Source organism: Gobio gobio (assembly GCF_949357685.1).
Source record: "Gobio gobio genome assembly, chromosome: 11".
In the NCBI taxonomy this organism is placed as follows: domain Eukaryota; kingdom Metazoa; phylum Chordata; class Actinopteri; order Cypriniformes; family Gobionidae; genus Gobio; species Gobio gobio.
In genome coordinates, this window is record NC_137104.1 from 24,655,761 (window position 1) to 24,675,437 (window position 19,677).

General features: G+C 37.5%; 1 protein-coding gene across 1 annotated transcript; it reads left to right on the forward strand.

The window, feature by feature from the left end:
• The first annotated feature begins 78 nt into the window (after window positions 1–78).
• On the forward strand, window positions 79–19,046 carry rnmt (RNA (guanine-7-) methyltransferase). Its single transcript, XM_079829799.1, has 11 exons — window positions 79–419; window positions 780–937; window positions 5,653–5,791; window positions 5,933–6,055; window positions 9,728–9,843; window positions 10,006–10,187; window positions 11,792–11,956; window positions 12,167–12,284; window positions 16,678–16,779; window positions 16,861–16,894; window positions 17,693–19,046. The coding sequence occupies exons 1-11, from the start codon at window positions 401–403 to the stop codon at window positions 17,728–17,730; spliced, it is 1,194 nt and encodes a 397-aa protein (XP_079685925.1). The 5' UTR covers window positions 79–400; the 3' UTR covers window positions 17,731–19,046.
• Window positions 19,047–19,677: the final 631 nt, after the last annotated feature.

Below are 19,677 nucleotides of genomic sequence, written 5' to 3' on the forward strand. Positions count from 1 at the left end.
CCCAGAATGCACGGCAACGTCGCGAATGATTAGCGTCTTTGTGATTAGTCTTCACACGTGAAATGCCAATACAAAATTAATGAAAATGCGTTTGCAACGCGGTTATGTGTATGTTGGGATCGAGTATATATTCAAATGTTCGTAAAAAAGAATAACATTTATTTAAATAAATGTATATAGTTTATTTATGTATTCTATCTATCTATTAATATTTGATAATGCTGTTACACTTAGGTTATGTGTGGAATAACATACTTCCATAAACTAGTAGCCTACTAAAAAGGGATTCCAAGTTGGCAGTATGCATGCAGTAGACGCCAGTCCTCTAGGCGGCGGTCCGCTGGTTCTCTCAAATTAAATACTGCAGTTAGGATCTGGAAGTGCGCTGTTTGTTGGATACATGATGGCGCAAAACTCAAGTGAGTGCTGTAACATTGTTTCAGTCTGCGGTGATCTGTGTGTTACATAATCATAGTGTCGAGCACATAAACTCTTAATATGAGTTGTCTGGTTTTAAATTCAACTAGTCTCAATCAGTCTTTGCAGATGAAACACGTGCCGAGATGGACGCTTAACATGAGCTGTTGTAATGAACGCAACACTGACGCACTATAATTCTACGTTTATATCTACGTAAACTTCATATATATTGCTTTCGATTTTAAATAATTGAAATCATGACTTATGTTTCCCCACCCGTGATCCATTTCTATGTTTAAAAGGTGAATGTACACTTCATAACACAAATACTAATGCACTGCTTTTCTATGCGCACGCAGGTTTGTTGGAGGCGGACAGTAAATTTGCTGATCCAAAGGTCGATGAGGACAGCAAAGGATCAGCTTTAGATGGTTCCCAGACTTCTTCATCATCCTCACTGAAGAGACGCAGGGACGATGATGAGGGATACGAAGATCACTCTCACAGGAAGAAGCTGGTAAGATCGCACCATCATCATGATTGATATACAATGTACCGTTGACTCTTAAAGGAACACGCCAACTTTTCGGGACTTTAGCTTATTCACCGTATCCCCCAGAGTTAGATATCCATACATACCATTCTCATCTCCGTGCGTGCCATAACTTTGTATGACACACTCACTGCTAGCCTAGCTTAGCACAAAGACCGGAGGTAAATGGCTCCAGCTAGCCTACTGCTCAATAAGTGACAAAATAACGCCAACATTTTCCTATTTACATGTTGTGATGTGTATAGTTACATCGTGTACATCGTGGACAGACGGAAAATGAAAAGTTGCGAAATTATTATTTTTTTGTAGACTGATATGGCTAGGAACTATACTCTCATTCCTGTGTAATGATCAAGGAACTTTGAGCCGTCCCATGAGTGCAGCGGCGCAATGATATTACACAGTGCCTGATAATAGTCCCCAGCGCTCTCTGTGCAAGCAGATTGTCACTTTGTGGAGCGGACCCTGTCCGAATGATGGCCAGTCTTTACTGATGTTTCATGGAGTTTATTGAAACCGTTTGATCTCCAAAAAATCACTGTAAGAGCTGAACCAATAAAGCAAAGAAGTGCGCATTAACACCTCGTACACATACTCACTCTCTCTTCATAGCATTATCATTAACATACAGCGAAATACACAAAAGTACTCATTACAGATGACCGTAAACAAGAATATACACACCTTATGCCTTTTCGGTGGGTGCTTAACAAACTGCAAACTTTAAATCTGCCTAACCACTCCGATGAACCGCAAGCTCTCACTATCTTTCTGTAGACTACAACATCAGTCAAAATAAAAGTCCCTACTTATTAAGACAGATAATGCAGACCTTAAACCTAGTGCTGGGCGGTATGACCAAAAATGTATATCACGGTATTTTTCTAAATTATAACGGTTTCGCGATATATGGCGGTATTTTTTCCCCCTATGCATGACAGTGTGTTAACCACATTTTCTACTGATTGAGAGAGTAAATACTGCAGGAGATTGACTAGAATGCCCTATTTTACTGTCATGATGAGTGAATATTATAGAAGAATTCCACACTAGAGTTAATACAAAGCCCCACAAAATGATGCTGTGGAGAGACAACAACCAATAAAACACAGACCTGCAACACACTCAGAGTCATATTTACAGACACCTGAATATTAAAAGTTGAGTTGAGGGCACCTTAAGCATTTTAAAAATCTAACCCTATATAACAACAAACTGACAAAACGAGGGAGAAACGCTGATATTTGCAATACATTAAGAGCACTCTCTGAACGAATGACACACAACACAGAAAGAATAAAGCAGTTACTTTTTTGCCCATTCTTCTTTGAATTGTCAGTTTATTTATTAACTTACATCATTCATTGTCTTTTGTGTAGCAGAATAATCCATTGTGTCAGCGCGTTCGTGATAAGACAAAGGCTACGGTTGTATCAGTGTAATCAGTGCATACATTTCATTTTAATAAGACGTGATGAAATATACGCGCATACACGCTTCTGGTTCATGTCTAGAGCACTAGATTATTAAACACGCTTGCTCCGGTCTATATCAGTGCTATACGATCCATGTGGTGAGCGTTGTTAAACCCATCGTGGCGCTCCGCGCAGAAACCGCTCTCTCTCGTGCGCCGCGTGTAGTTTGAATTCTCCACTGTAGTCTAATCAAGGGCTGAATCTGAAATCACCCCCTATAACCTCAAATAGAACATTATTTGGAGGGGACAGCGCTTTAGTGGTGTCTGAAACCCTAGTGGACGTTATTGAGTGCACTCATTCTATCCCATTGCACCGCAATAACGAGTGTAAAGCCGATGTACACACAACGCTGTCCGACTTTACGCACGTTTTCATTCACTCCTTCAAATAAAGTGATAACGTAGGGAATAGTGAATGAGAGTATAGGATTCAGCCATAGACTACTAGTATCAACTGTGCTCTGACTGCCCTTACAGTGCATCAATGAAATGCGTCCCCTCTCAAACAATGACGCACTGCGCCGCGTTCCGAACGTTGTTTAAGCGACATATACCGGTATTGCGGTATCATCAAAATTCATATCATAAAAAAAATAAATACCGGTATTCGGTATGAACCGGTATACCGCCCAGCACTACTTAAACCTATTTAAACACAAAGAAATGTAAAAAATGAATACAGAAAAAACAAATTATAAGATAAATCACAATGAAGTCTGTTACACGTTGGTTATGTTGATGGAAGTATTCAACATTGCGCCGCTGCACACATGGTACGGCAGTAAAATTCCTTGATCATTACGCAGGAATGATAGTATAGTTCCTAGTCATATCGATCTAGAAAATCACAACTTTTAATTTTCTGTCTGTCTTCGTACATAATGTAACTATACACATCACAACATGTAAATAGGAAAATGTTGGCATTATTTTGACAATTATTGAGCAGTAGGCTAGCTGGAGCCATTTACCTGCAGTATTTGTGCTAAGCTAGGCTAGTGGTGGGTGCGTCAGACAGAGTTATGGCACGCACGGAGATGAGAATGGTATGTATAGACTTATCTAACTCTGGGGGATATGGGGAATAAGATAAAGTCCCAAAAAGTCGGCGTGTTCCTTTAATAAAATCGAAGACTGGGTCTAGTTGTTTACAACAGATGATTTTTCTTAGGATATTTACTGTTTATTAATATGGAGTTGTTGAGCTTAGTCAGTTTATTTTTTGACAGTAAGGAAAACAAACCAGGGATTGAGGAACAATGTGTTTTAGAGGATTATGCTGTTGTTTAACAACTTGCAAGTCGTTAAGTTGTTTCCTAAAATAACCCCATAAGACAGCTCCATAAAACATTTGCTAGTTTTGAAATTTTAGAGACTTCTTTCAAAAACTTTTGACACGTACTGTAAGTCTATCCATCACAGCCTCATTTTAGGCCTCACCCTGACTAAGGTCTGTTATTATTATTATTATTATTATTATTATTATTATTATTATTATTATAATTATTATTATTTTCCATGTATGTATTTAAAATACATGTTAAATGGACCTCTTCCAAATGTCTGGGGTCCTCAGAAGTCGTCATAGTTGGGTAAACTTCTATATTGGTGAACAGAAACTGTAATTATTTGTATTCTCATTTGCCCCAATAGCATAAGAAAAGAAAACAATAGTATTTCTATGATTTTTACAAAAAAGGAAAAAGTATCGTGGGATTGTTTACATCGGTAAGAAGAGAGAAAGATGTCAAATTTGCTGTCACTCCCTCAGCCATTGTATTAGAAACACTCAAACAGCAGCGTTAACTAGTTTTGTCATTTAAAGGGTTAGTTCACCCAAAAATGAAAATTCTGTCATTAATTACTCATCCTCATGTCGTTCTAAACCCATGTCTTGACCCGTAAGATCTCCCGTTTATCTTCGTAACACAAGATATTTTTGATGAAATCTGAGAGCTTTCTGATCCCACATAGACAGCAACACAACGACCACTGTGAAGGCCCAGAAAGGTAGTAATAACATTGTTAAAATAGTCCATGTGACTCCAGTGGTTCAACCTAAATGTTATGAAGCGACGAGAATACTTTTTGTGCGCAAAAAAACTAACAAAAATAACTACTTTATTCAACAATCTCGTCCCTTTCGTGTCACTCTCCTATGTGATTCACATAAGCGCCACAATGCATGCATGTGGTGCTCAGCCAATAGTGAGCCGGCATTCTGTCATGCGCTAGCCTAGAAATCTAGACGCACCCTAGCGGCAGCACATCTAATTTGCCGCGAGTGTAGTCTAGCAACTCTCGGTAGACCTGCGAGCTGGAAAAACCAAACTCTTTTCAGGCCAATCACATCGTGTACGGAGTCGGTGGGTGGGCTTAACATAATGACAGCGGAGTTGGCTGGGTTCCGTGTGCTACTTGTAAACAAAGAAGCTGGCGAACAGCGGTCTTTCGAATCTTGTCCCGCCCCTCGGATTGAGCCCTGCCAACGGTGTGTTCCCAGACCCAACATCTTGATGTGGGTCTGGCTTGTCAGGCTATGGAAGCGCTGCACTTTGTGAATAGCCCAACAACATGAATAGCGTAAGAGAGCGACAGGGAAGACATTGTTGTATAAAGTCGTATTTTTTGTTTATTTGCGCAAGAAAAGTGTTCTTGTCGCTTGATAACTCAGATGAGAGTGGTCATTGTGTTGCTGTCTATGTAGGGACAGAAAGCTCTAGGATTTCATCAAAAATATCTTAATTTGTGTTACGAAGATGAACGAAGGTCTTTGGAATGACATGAGGGTGAGTAATTAATGACAGAATTTTCATTTTTGGGTGAACTATCCTTTTAATGCCAAGGCAATATAACAAAATATAGTGTTGTAAGCATCAACAATAAAAAATTTTACATGCAAAATATCAAACCATTGTTTGATGAAGAAATGGATTTCTTATTTATTACAGTGCTCATCAATCAACAGTCAGGCACTGTAAATAAGCCAGAGTTGGCCCAACAGGTTAATTTGCAACCGTTGCCCCTTGCCAGATTTTAAAGTGAGAACCTATAATTAACACAAATGAAAATCATAATAACTTGTGTCAATACAATAAAACCAAGTATTCAAATGAAAAGGAGATTTATTTATTTTTTGCAACTTTAATAACGTCTTAGTGATCTCTCCTGCTCAGTTCAATGCATGCTTTATGTTTTGCAGGTCACAGAGGAAGCATTACACAGTCAAAAAGTGGCCACACATTACAACAAACTTCAGGAGTGTGGCCTGGCAGAGCGTAATAAAAGCAGGATTGTCCACATGCGCAACTTCAACAACTGGTTGAAGAGCGTGCTTATTGGTGAGAAGCAGCACAGAGTTACTTTTATCTCTCAAACAAGCATGTTTCATGAGGTGGTATTGGTGCCATATAGTATTGTGGTTGGGTTAAACAGGGATGGGAATTTAAATTGTTCTGAGGTCTCTGTGTTGGTTTCTTCAGCGGAGATCTTGGATAAGGTGAGGCAAAGACGGAGAGAGATAACCGTGTTGGATCTGGGCTGTGGCAAAGGTGGGGACCTTCTCAAATGGAAAAAAGGGCGTATTGATAAACTGGTCTGTGCAGGTAACTACACAATCCTTTTCATACTTTTCAAGTGTCTGTAAAGTTTAAGATCCTGTTTACACCATAATTAAGATTTCTCAGTAAGCCATAAAAAAAAAACTAGGACTTTCTTCTTTTCAAAATGGTAACCAAAGTTTCTAGCAGTGTGCAATCCTTTGCTGTTTTCCAGAACACATCAAGACTATCAGTTTGCTGATAGTAAATAACAAATGTTACAATGAAATTTGTTTATTTTGCATAATATTTACTGATTTAGAAATGGTATGAAATTCAATACATTTAAAACATGTTTTTAATTTGATAAATAATAATTAATATAATTAAATATAATTTTTAAGATAAATATAATTTTTTATATTTAAAGGGTAACTAAACCCTAAACCAACTTTTTTTAGTTAATACTGGGGCTTTATTAATGCTGTTCATTGAGTCGAGTAAATGTTTTGACATTTGAGTATAAAGTGTTTTAATTCTATAAAATATGGTGTAAAACCGCCAAAGTCCTGCCCTCTGAAGGTTGAACGGTGGCTACTGCAGTTGAATTTTCCTATTGGACGTTGTGGTACATCGTGACGTAGGATGGTACCTCCAATGGCTCACTATCCGCGCCCCTGGCACGAGCTCTCCACGCCCTCAGAAATGTTTCCCCCAATCACATGATGAGAACGGCTTCACTCCAGTATGAACTGTCATATTACATGAAGTAGAAACATTATGAATGAAACTCACTTGATACTTGCTTTAACATTGTATTGAAGAAAATACGGTTAAATAATGCAGTTGCCAGTACACGTCAGGATTTTCTTGCGATATTATTGGCGCCCGTCATGTATACAGATAAGTTTCATACATGAGACGCGCTTTCAAACCCTGACACGCAAGCGGTTGCCGCGGACGCAGATAGATTAGGTCAGTTCTCTTGCGCGGCTGCTTCACTAACATCGTCTGCATCGGGAGTTAACGCAGTTTGAGGCAGCTGCTTTCATTGATAAGGCTCCGGGTTTGTGTCTACAGACAATCCACCCTCCTCCACTTCAGGTGAAGATAGGAGAAATGACCGCTCAGTTGCAAAGCTGGCGTCACTCCAGTCATTCTCCATCTTTGCGACTCGCGAGTCTGACAGCTGTCAATCAACCCATCACTGCGAGTCTCAGGTGCACACCCTCCGCACAGCCCCGCCCTCGGTTCGTCCCCTCTGTCTCTGCTGGGCTCTGCCCACTTTTCCAGCATTTTTCAAAATTTGCCAGTGGGTGGAGTTAAGCTCTGAGCAGGGGTTTAGTTACCCTTTAAAAATGTTTGTGTGCTGCTGCCCTGTGTGTGTAATAAGCAGAGTGTACACACGTTGTGCACCCGCCTATAGGCGCACATTACCAGGGTTCCCACTCGTCCTGGAAAACCTTGAAAACCTGGAAAATTGATGACACATTTTCCAGTCCTGGAAAACACATGGAAAATTAGAGAAAATGTAAAATGTCTTGGAAAATCTTGTTGTCTGGGAAAATTCTTTAAAAAAAGGTTATTTCTTTAGCCGAGTATAAAGAGTTTTATCGCTGGCCCAAACAATTAGCGCTAGTTGCAGAAAGCACATGTTCAGGAATGCTGAGTTTGATACGTGTGAGTAGTATTTTGAATAATGATGTTTAGTCTTGTGTTGCCACTTGCAGCCGTTAGCTAATGCTATTAACTGCTCGAATGTATGCAGTGAATGTTAACTCGTAAGCTGCTACCTAATCACATCATTTTGATATAAAGTCACATTTGTGTGTTATAAAGTCAGAATTGCAAGATATAGTCAGAATTGCGTGATATAAACTCGCAATTCTGACCTTTTCTTCACAATTGACTTTTTTGCGCAGTTGCGAGTTTTAATCTTGTAATTCTGACTTCTTTTCTCAGAATTGTGAGATATAAACTGCAGTTGCAAGTTATAAAGTCCAATTCTGAGGAAAAAAGAATTGTGACAATTTTCGCGTTTATATCACAAATATGTAAATTCGCAATTGCGAGAGTCAGAATAGCGAGATAAAAAGTCACACTAACACTATTACCTTTTCTTTCTATTCTGCGGTGTAAACAAGCTTCCGTAGTCATAATGTATGATTAAGAGCTCATATTGAAAAATGCTGGATTGTTAAGTAATGGCAATAAACTGTACGGCTTTTAAAGCAATATTTAAAGCATGATCCTTGTCTTTTATTCCCGCCGTAGTAAAATTGAAAATGTCCTGGAAAAGTACTGGAAAATGGTTGCTGAAAAAGAGTGGGAACCCTGATTACTAACACGCCATTTAAATAACACAAAAAATACTTTAGACCAGTTTTCTTTTTTTTTCTTTTCAGTTGCCTCAAAATGGCAACGCACCAACAATGTGCCTGAACCCACCTCGTTTTCAGACCAGCACGCCCATGGGTGAACAGATGGGCGTGAGTGCATTTGCTATTCAAACAACGTGGCGCTGGATGTGAAAATGATAACTGCATCACGCTGAAACTAGCAAAAAACACTTGCGTCGCGCCTGACATCGCTTTGCGCTATAATAGGGCCAATAGTGTTTTTCATAAATAAAGAAATTGTTAAAGACATTAATAAAAAAACAGTTGCACAAAAATAATTGTGGCTAATGAATTTAATATATCTGAAAACAAGCAGCTTTGTCATAATTACGGCAAAACTTACCAGACAATATATTATAGCTTATATGAGGGTCCTTTGAATATTGTGTTGGACGATCAGGGACCTTCAAGATAAAAAATGTGCGCATTTTTACACCGGTAAATGAACTTGTGACAACATAAGTATAACCAATAACGCTGGGGGCATCTCACTTTTCACTTTTTCTTTCAAATTGGCAATCACGTATTCTGTGCGTAGGGAGCTTGGGTACTGACTGCACATTTTACAAGATAAGATGCATATGTCAATGACGCTGCTGATCTGTTGCGCACCGAATCCTCTGCCATTGTCCTGTCAGTCATCTCTCCTTGCTCTCTTCACGTTATAAGTGAAATCTGACTCCTGCTGCACTGTGCTGTGACTCAGCAGCTCATGCTGTATGTGGAGCAGAGCAGATGCTTTCAGTTTATAAGTCCTAGTGTCCGGTGCCCAATTGAATTAAATGGTTTTTATTTCCATAAAAAAAGCAAAACGACAGTAGTGGGGTGGTGCAGCGGTGGCCAAATAATGTAACAACGTTAACAAAGACCACCGCAGCAAGCCTAGTTGAGAACTGCTAATCTAGGATAAACACTGTATCCAACAGTGCCCTCAATAATTTGGTAAGTCTGTGCACTGGGAATCATATTTTCAAATTTTACATGCAGTACATAATGAATATAGCATAGTGGCCAACTGCATATAATGCAGCAAAGTTAGAAATCAAGAATAGAAAGGCTAGTGCTATAAAACTTTTACATATACCATTGACTTTTTTTGAACAGTTTAGAAATAAACGTATACTGCCAAAATTAAATGCCGCCAATCGGTAATTTAAAAAATGCCAAATATCAGCCAATATATCAATCGACTGTTAACCATGACCATTCACACTATTTAGCGCTATCCATGTCTTGTGATCAGACCATCCAACACTGATGTTAACAGCAGGTGTAAACAGGGCCTAAGATGTACGTAAATGTGTAAACTGCATAACTTTTCTTCGTTTGCACGTCACAGACATCGCTGCTGTGTCCATTGAGCAGTGTCAGCAACGCTATAATGATGTCAGACGGAGAGGTCACCCAAACGACCGCACGTTCTCTGCCGAGTTCATCACCGCAGACTGCAGCAGGGTACGAGCCAGTGTTTTATTAGCAGTGCAAAAAATGACACTTTACACCATGTTCCATTCGTTAGAGGGACTCAATTCATTGTCAAAAAGTAGAAACATGAAAGTCACTGAGCATCATTCTGTACACGACAGTACAGGGTCACAAACTCTCTTTCTTTCTCAGGAGCTGCTGTCTGAGAAGTTGAGAGACCCCGAGCTGCAGTTTGACGTGTGCAGCTGTCAGTTTGTGTATCATTATTCCTTCGAGAGCGAGCAGCAGGCTGACACCATGCTGAGAAACGCTTGTGAGAGACTCCGGCCGGGAGGATTCTTCATCGGAACAACTCCAGATGCATATGAGCTGGTGTAAGCTATCACACACACTCTTACTATATTTATATCGATTACTGTTTAAATGCACAGTGTGTTGTAGGGCTGGTCTAATTGTGATGCGTATATTTAGTATTTATCTGCCTCAATATTTACACTACCGTTCAAACGATTTAGAATGGTAAGATTTTTAAAATCTTTTCTAAAGAAGTCTCACCAAGGCTGCATTTATTTGAGCAAAAATACAGTAAAAACAGTAAAATTGTGAAATATTATCATTTTAAAATAAAGTTTTTCTATTTTCATATATTTTAAATTGTAATTTATTCCTGTGATGGCAAAGCTGAATTTTCAGCATCATTACTCCAGTCTTCAGTGTCACATGATCCTTTTCGAACTAAAATGCCAATGACTCCATCTCACAGTGCATGCAGAGATAGAGCAGCATTTATTGCAAACCGATATATTTATTTATTTAAAAATTGAAGCGATTTTCATAATTTCACAAAGACAAATCTCGATTTTGGTTTAATTTCAGTCAATTGTGCAGCCCTAGATTAACCTCAAAACAAATTCTCCCTTCACTCAAACGAGCTCTGTCTCACATGCTAAACTGTATCGCACGCGTGCTACTGGGGTAAATATATTCATCGCACAGACCGATATGTCGCACTGTACAGCCCTGTGAACGCCTCTGATTATTATTTCCCAGACGTAGTTTTGGACAAAGTCCACTTGCCTTGCGTTCGTAGTTTTGAAGTTTTTCCCCTATTACAGCGACTTTCTTCTGGCATGTTCTGCATATAGGGTGATCATCTTCGATTAAGTTTCCCTCAGGACTTTTGTAAAAGCCAAAATATGACCACACCTCAGATTTGGTCCTTTTAGAAGTCTGAAAAATCTCCCGGCGCTGTCACTGCCTTCTGCCATTTCTCCTCATTCCAAAACAGCTTTGCGCGCTGCACCTGCTGCACCAGACTGACGCTGACTGGACAAGATTTACCGCAAGTTTTCAAAATCGTGATAATCACACACGGTTTTAATGATAATTCAATTTTAAACGATATTACTAACCGTCACTAAATTTTATTGTGAAACCGGTAATCGTTTCATCCCTACTGAGCCCAAACCTCTGAACATCAGTGTAATTGTACATGAAGTAGGAAATGCAGTTAGCAAAAAATATTAAATATTTATAATTTATTATAAATATGTAATTTATTTCTATACAGCAACATGGCAATCATTAGTATTATTGATTGCATGTATTTTTTCTCTAATGTTTTAAAGTCTCCAGGACTTCTATTTTAGCATTTTAATGCCAACCAATCGTTCAGTTTGTTTTAAGCTGATTCATTGAAATGGACGATTTGAACTTGTTCATGGAAATGAATCAAACTTCCCAACGCAATCAGCATATTTGCTACGGAAGTTTAAATCTGAGATGTGTGCAAAAAAATATCTTTGTCTTTGTAAATTGTGAATAATTGTTTTTAATTTGACTAATGTCAACCACATAACGGATATTGCAATTATACAATAATTAATTCAATAATACAGTATTAACATTGATTCATGTATCATTGTATCAACATTGATTCATGTTAACCAAAACTTTCGAACGGGTTGTTTTTTAATAGGAAGCGCTTGGAGGAGTCAGATGCCAACAGCTTTGGAAATGAAGTGTTCAGTGTGACCTTCCAGAAGAAAGGGGACTACCCTCTATTCGGCTGTCAGTATGATTTCAGCCTGGAGGGTGTTGTCAATGTCCCAGAGTTTCTGGTGTATTTCCCCCTGTTTGAGGAGTAAGTGTCTCATCTCATCTCAAAACACATTGCATCATCATGATTGTTACTTTTCTGATGTACCAGCAGAGGGTGCAACAGCTTCATGAATATGTTCTGTAGTCAACTTTATTTCGGCTTCTAGAAAATGCATATAAAAGCATATTATTCAACATCATCAATGATGGTCTTTTTAATAATAATTTTCTATTTTTTTTATTTTCTGTCCAGAATGGCAAAAAAGTACAACATGCGTCTGGTTTACAAGAAAACCTTCAAAGAATTCTTTGAGGAGAAAGTTAAAGATGAGAAGAATAAGGTTCTGATGCAGTGGATGCAGGCGCTGGAGGTATGTGTGTAGGACTGCCAATGGCTTTTCATAATTGATTAATCTGTTGATAGACATTTTTATCTCTTCATTCTTTAGTCTCTTTACAATTTGATCTGATTCTGAGGTTTTTATTGAAACCTTGGTTAAGTTGCATTAAGTCAAGTCAACTTTATTTATATAGCGCTTTTTACAATGCAGATTGTTTCAAAGCAGCTTCACAGTGTTAAACAGGAAAATAATACAACATAATTTTATTCAGCCGTACATCCGTTCTGGAGAAAACGGTGATGTCATCTAGCTCAGTTCAATTATCATACAGTGACATTGTGGGCATTAGATCAGTAATTTAGTTTATATGGTTAATTTAGTTTACTAATTAGATTTATTTGGATATTTAGTTGAAAATGTAGTGTCCCGAACTGAGCAATCCAAGCCAAATGCGACAGTGGCAAGGAAACCAAAAGCCCATCAGGTGTCCCAATGGAGAAAAAAATTGTAAATTATTAGTGTGTCACGGTAAAGGGTGTGACATTTCCGAAAAATGCTTGAAGCGGTTGGCCAATCACAAAACACTGGTCCAGCCAGCCAATCAGAGCACATTGCGCTTTTTGGAAGGAGGGCCTTCATAGAGACGGGAACTAAACAGTGTTACTGACAGACAGGGAAAAACAAAATCAATACTTTGAAAAAGGGCATATGGCAGCTTTAAACAGCAGCAGTTCAAACAAAAACCACCCTACAATATTTACTGTTTTCATTCAGAAATGCATCTTGTTATGGAAGTAAAATGGGCTGTGAATGCCAATTTTCTGTTGACTTTAAATATAAGATGCTCCCATGGTTTTGATGACTTGGGACATTCTCATAATATTTTTTATGACTCTTAACTAACATCAGTTTCATGACTCAGAATTGAAGTCAATATCGAAGTAGTCAATTTGTTTATAAAATAAGTGTATTTTATTGCATCAGTCAGTTTGACGGCATCCACACAAGCACAAATCCTCAATTAAATGCAGCTATCACAACTGCACATTAGCTCAAATTGAGCATTTTTAACACTCTTCAAACCACTTTTCCCTGTAAGAAATCACTCTCACAATCAGCTGTAATCACATTAGCATGTCAGTGGCAATGTGAAGATATCTGCTCCAGGGGTCCGTTCTGCGTACCTTGCTTAATACATCTGAGATGATTTGACAGATGCCAGATGATCTAATCGTGATTATTGATTTCTGGCAAATTTGGTTCTTTAAACTAATTTGAGGATTTGATTAAAATATCTGGATTAAGTTGTCTGATATTACTGCTTGTTCTTGTGTCCATTGAAATGGGAATATATATCGATACTTGAAATCATGAGATCAGCAATGCAGCGATTGGCTGGCATCAAGACATCAACATAATGACATCATATAATTAAAAAAAGATTCCCCTAATTTTGTTTTAATTCACAATTTCTAGTATTTGTACATTGTTTTTTATATATCAAGAGTAGCCTATTGTAATTAGCAATTCATATATCATTGCGTTATCATCAGAAATTATATCCTAAATTAAATTAAATTATTGATGTTTGACAGTTTTTTATTCTTTGCAAATATGTGTTTGATGTATAAATTAATTAATGTTCTTGCGCCACCACCTCTTAAACAATGTGTGACTTTCTGTAAAGACAATTCTAGGGAAACCAGGGCATCCATTAGAGGCGACTGTTCAGTTAAATTAAAGAAAACTGCCTTTCTCATTCAGAGCAGCAGAAAGATGGAATTCAGTGCCTGTTCATATTAGAGAGTGTATTAGAGAGTGTACATCATTTAGTATTTTTAAAACTGAACTTAAATTTTGGTTTAAGAAAAATCAATCGTGATCATTTATCATTATTATTTTTTCCCCCTGTTCTTCTATGTGATTCAATATTTGATATTGATATAGTGATACAGCGTAAATTGCCTATTTCCATGTGCAAAATATGCGGGTCTAGCATGATTTCCTAATCCCCGCATTTTCGTTGCAAAAAAATGTCAAAAAACAGCATCATGAAGCATCGAAGCGTTATGAATCAGTGAGTCGGTTCAGCGGTTTGGATCACCAAAGTCAGGTATTTCAGCAGTTTTACACGCGATCTGAATCATGAATCGACTCACTGATTCATAACGCTTCGAAGCTTCATGATGCTGTTTTTTGAAATCGGTCATCACTATACAAGTCGTTATTTATTTATTTTTTGCGCACAAAAACTATTCTCGTCGCTTCATAAAGTTATTGTAGAACCACTGTAGTGAGATGGACTTTGTAACGACGTCTTTAGTACCTTTTAAGGGTCTTGAGAGTGAACCGTGCATTGTGCCAATGGAGGCCTTTCTAAGCCATCGGATTTCAACTAAAATATTGTTCCGAAGATGAACGGAGGTCTTACGGGTGTCCAACGACATGAGGGGAAGTCATTAATGACAGAATTTTCATTTTTGGGTGAACTAACCCTTTCAGAGATGGCACTTTGTGCATTGGAAGCACTCAAATGTCTGTTTTGTAAAGCTACCTCTGTAAAACAGGAAGTTATTTATTCATTTTTTCAGAAGTTGTAGCACATTCCTTTTGTAAAGCTACAGAACTTGACTAAATTTTTGTAACTCAATTTGACAAGATGAGAACTTAAATATTCCCAGGACTTTCTGTGATGTATTGCTTTTTTTCATCAAACCGCAGTTTTTGCAAGTTCCCGCAATTTTATCGCATAAAATTACATAAATATCCCGCATTTTCCATCGCATTTTTTAAGAAAACGTGCCGCATAATCAAGGATTTCTGCCCGCAACAATCACAAAAAAAGCTGCATTTTTCTGGAAGGACTGGTAATGGAATGCTGTAATTTGATCTAACGTCATCCTGCCCAGGGACCACAGATGCAAATGAGCTATTTAGCCAACTCTGGCACAATATTTGTGTCGTGTATGGTCCCTTAATAAATAAAATAAACTACACTAAATTTAATTTTAAAGTAAAGTAGATACATCTTCTTAAGGGTTGCTATAGACTAGACTACACAACATAATTATATTCAAATACCTTTTTTAATTATTTTTATGACGTATATAAAAACATATTTCTTTTAGGAAAGTAGCAAAGGCTGAGACAGATTTTCACCTTTAAAAATACATGTTTATAAGTCTGATCCTGAGCAGGTTTGAGCTTACAGACTTGTTGCTATGACAGCAACTCCAGGATGAGCTTCAAAGAATCTAACAATCCTAGATCATGTCCAATCATCAACAGTAAAATCCAGGTAACTGAGTAATCCACATACGAAGAATGGGCCCTTGAACTGGCATAGAAAAAGAAACTGGATGAAACTGGTTCGATTTTTACCCTAGGCTTTCACTGTCAGCCAGACCTCTAGCTCTTCTTTTCTTCTGTAAATATTATGCCATATAACTTCTCACACACCTTTTGTCAAACACCCGTGTATAAGGTATCGAATCGTCTGGCTTGAATACTGCTATGATGACTGTTCTAAACGATCAGGCATACAATGTTCGCCTGGTGGACTATAAATTGTGTGAGAATCTATAGACTTAAAGGAACACTCCACATCAAGGAACTTTGCTGCGGTACCAATAGGGAAAATATTGAAAGTCTTTGGTCATTTTTGAGTGAGATACTAACGGTCTAATCAAATTCAATGATCTATGCTAAAAGTGCTACCGCCAGACACAGAGATCGGCTGAATGGATTCAAAAATGGTAAAACTCAACTGTTTAACAACTATTTAAAAAAAAAAAAAGTGGAGTGTTCCTTTAACATTGACGAAGAATTCAGAATCTCATAGAGACTTGTGGTTGGGCTCTTTTGACTCGGATTAGCAACCAGCCAATAAGTAGTGACACAGAAACTTCCTTTGCCATGCCCTAGCAACAATTTACAGTGCCCTAGTATAGTAAAATTAACTGGCAAATATCTGCACTGGAACATTTATGTAGGGATATAGGGGTGGGCTCTTTTGACTTGAAAGGCAAGCAGTTTTACATATCAGCCTTTGAGCAGTATAGCCATGCCCTAGCAACCATTTAGTGCACCTTAGCAACCGTTCACTGACGTGAATACGCCAAAGTTCAGCTCTACAAAATCATAGAGACATAGAGGTTGGCTCTTTTGATATGGACAGGCGACTGAAAGTGTCACCATGGTAACTGTGTACAGACACTGTAGCAACCATTTACTGCGTCCTAGCAAACGTATAGCAGCATGAACAAGCCACATCTATGTATCAAAACATCATACAGATTTTGGAGTTGACTCTCTTGCAATCCCTGAGGTTTTTTTCTTGTGTTATCTCTGTTATCTGTAATGATGCCTATAGGACTATACCATCTTATCTTTCAAACAGTTTTGTGTTCTCTTGTTCTCATAGCAATACCCTCCGGATGAGAGGGGCCGACTGGCGTCCGACAGCCCGGGGGAGTACGACCATGCAAAGAAAATAGCTGCGACTCCTGCTGTTAGACAACCACTGGTGAGCCATAATGTGTTTTTCTTTCTTTTAAGAAAATTTGCTTTGTGTTAATTGTTCTGATAGTTTGCTCTTTCTCCACAGGGAACCTTGAGCAAGTCTGAGTGGGAGGCTACAAGTACGTGGTGATGTTCTTCTTATTGAAATCTGTGTTGTCTTTTTGATATAGCAAGAGGCTTTAACTTTCTGAAACATCTCAGATGTTGTCTCAAAGGTTTTTCTAATTTCACAAAACATGACAAAAAGATGTAAGAGATTTATACAGAAGTCATAAGTGAGTTGTTTGATCTTCATATTCATAAGTGAGTATAACATGCATGAAGGCTCATTTGTATTGAAAGCTCTGCCTGTATACAAGCCAAGAAATGAAAGACCCCAGGTGCTAAAACTCTTTTCTTAAGATAAAGTAGTTGATATTTGAATTACAGCATGTGAGTTGGCCATCAGAAAAAAATATTATCTTTAAAAGAGCTTACTTGCATCTTCACTAACAGAAAAGTAGTGTCATGCTAATACCTTCCTTGAAGCATGTATAATATATGGATATGGATATGAATGTGCTGTGCATTCAGTACTATAGTTACAGCAAAATAATTTCTTATGCTTATAATATTTCATGAAAGACACAATCTCAAACTGTTGCTATGTACACTAACATTCAAATGTATTTTTTATAAGCAAGGAATTAATGAAAAGTGCCAGTCAATGCATTCACATTATGATTTTTTTTATTTCTATATATATATTTTGAAATATTTCATATTTTAAAATAAATTGTTCCTTTTGAACCTCAACTAATCCTGAAAAAAAGGATCACAGATATTTTAGCATAGTTTAATTTAGTACATTTTGCATGTGATTTATTACCATTGTCTCGTCCTTGACCAACAACACTCTCTTCTTTCTTTTTTTTTAGGCATATACCTGGTGTATGTGTTTGAGAAAATGTCATGAGCCTGAGGGATTCACCATCGAGCTGATGTGTCTGGATGAGTGAGCCACAGTTGTGGAATCTCATTGTCATTCATTCGGTTTCCAAAAGCCTGCTGAGCATGTCCATTCTGCAAACCGTCAATTTTTATACAACCGGAGCTTATCTTTTGTGATTGTTTGTGTGTTTTGAGCTTGTGTAAGGAAGTGTACACGATGGACATGATCAATATTCTGTCTAATACTGTTGGTCCGTAACCTTTATTCACCCGATTCTGTTTCTTATCAAGTCAAACTATCTAATAACCCTGTAGAGCTTACAGTCATGGTCCCTTTGGGTTTTACTTTGATTGTGATCCTCCCTTCCTTTCAAGCTTGACTTGTCTTGGATAGTGTTTTTCTTTTTTCTTTTCCATTTTAAAAAACAAAACAAAGCTCTGTCCATTTGTCAAGAATAGTGTTCAGCTGTGAAGCTGTTAATTGACTTCATGTGTAATGTGTGACTGGAATGTTTTCTGCGGGTGGAAGTGCTTCCCACTTAAGACAGAACTTTAAATTTAATACATAAAATCTGGATTTTTTTTTTACTTGTCATTTATTTAGTAATGATGGCACGGTGTGTTTCTCTCTAAATGTCTTTGATTACCAGAAAAAAATTTTTTTTCTGTCTTTACTCTTCTGATTTCAGTATGTAGAGTGTTGTTGGTCCTGCAGTTTGTCAGGGAATGAAAACCTGGTTTAGGGATATTAAACCTTGAATTACATGATGTCAGTTGTGTTCCTGTGTTTTTAAGGTGCAATACACTTGCTGTATACATCATTACATTAAAAACAAAAACAAATGGTCGTTGCATGGATATTATCATTACACATTAAACTTTAAATTATATATATTATTAGAGCTTTTGAAATGTATTACAAAATATTAGAGCTTTTACATTTATTTATTCCTGTGAATAGCAAAGCTGATTTTTAAGCATAATTGCTCCAGTCTTCAGTGTCACATGATCCTTCATTTGAATATGCTAACTTGCTGCTCAAGAAAAATGTCTTACTATTATCATTGTTAAAAACAGTTGTGCTGCTTAATATTTTTGTGGAAATTGTGATACGAGAGAGAGAGAAAGTACTTTTATTCAACAAGGATGCATGAAATTGATCAAAAGAGACAGCAAAGGCATTTAAAATATTACATATTTCAAATAAATGCAAATCATCTTGAAAAAAATATTAGGCAGCACAACTGTTTTCAACATTGTTTCTTGAGCACCAAATCGGTATATTAAAATGATTTCTGATGGAACATTCTATTTTTTATTTTAAATAAATATTACAACATTACATGACCATCTTTTTTTTTAACAAATAAATGAAGCCTTGCTGAGCATTAGAGACTTCTTTAAAAAAAAAACATTTTAATCATCCCAAAATTTTGACTGGTAGTGTATATCGTGCAAGCGCCTTGTTACAGAGAATGGTGTGAAAACAAACTAGTGAGTGGCAGTTCTGTGGGCTAAATTGCTTTTTTTAATGAGAAAGGTCAGTATGGTTGAAGCTGACAGGATGACGACAGTAGCAAAAATAATCATGCATTGCGATGTTTGTCATGTTCTACTCCTGTCAGGTTAGAACAGGAAACTGAGGCCCAACTGGGCACAAGCTCGACAAAAATGGACGGCAGAAGATTGGAGAAATGTTGCCTGGTCGAATGCATCTTTCTGTGGTGACATGCAGATGGCAGGGTCAAAATGTGTAAACAAGATCAATGGATCCATCCTTCATGAGTCAACAGTACAGACAGCTGGTGGAGGTTTGAGGAATATTTGTGCTGGGACACATTAGACCTCTTAATACCAACTGAGTTTAAAGTCACCATGAAATCAAAATAGATTTTTTTTATAGAATATTGCAGTACTACAGTTGATTTATCATTATTTTTGTACTTAATTTGCCCTCGAAATCTTTAATCAA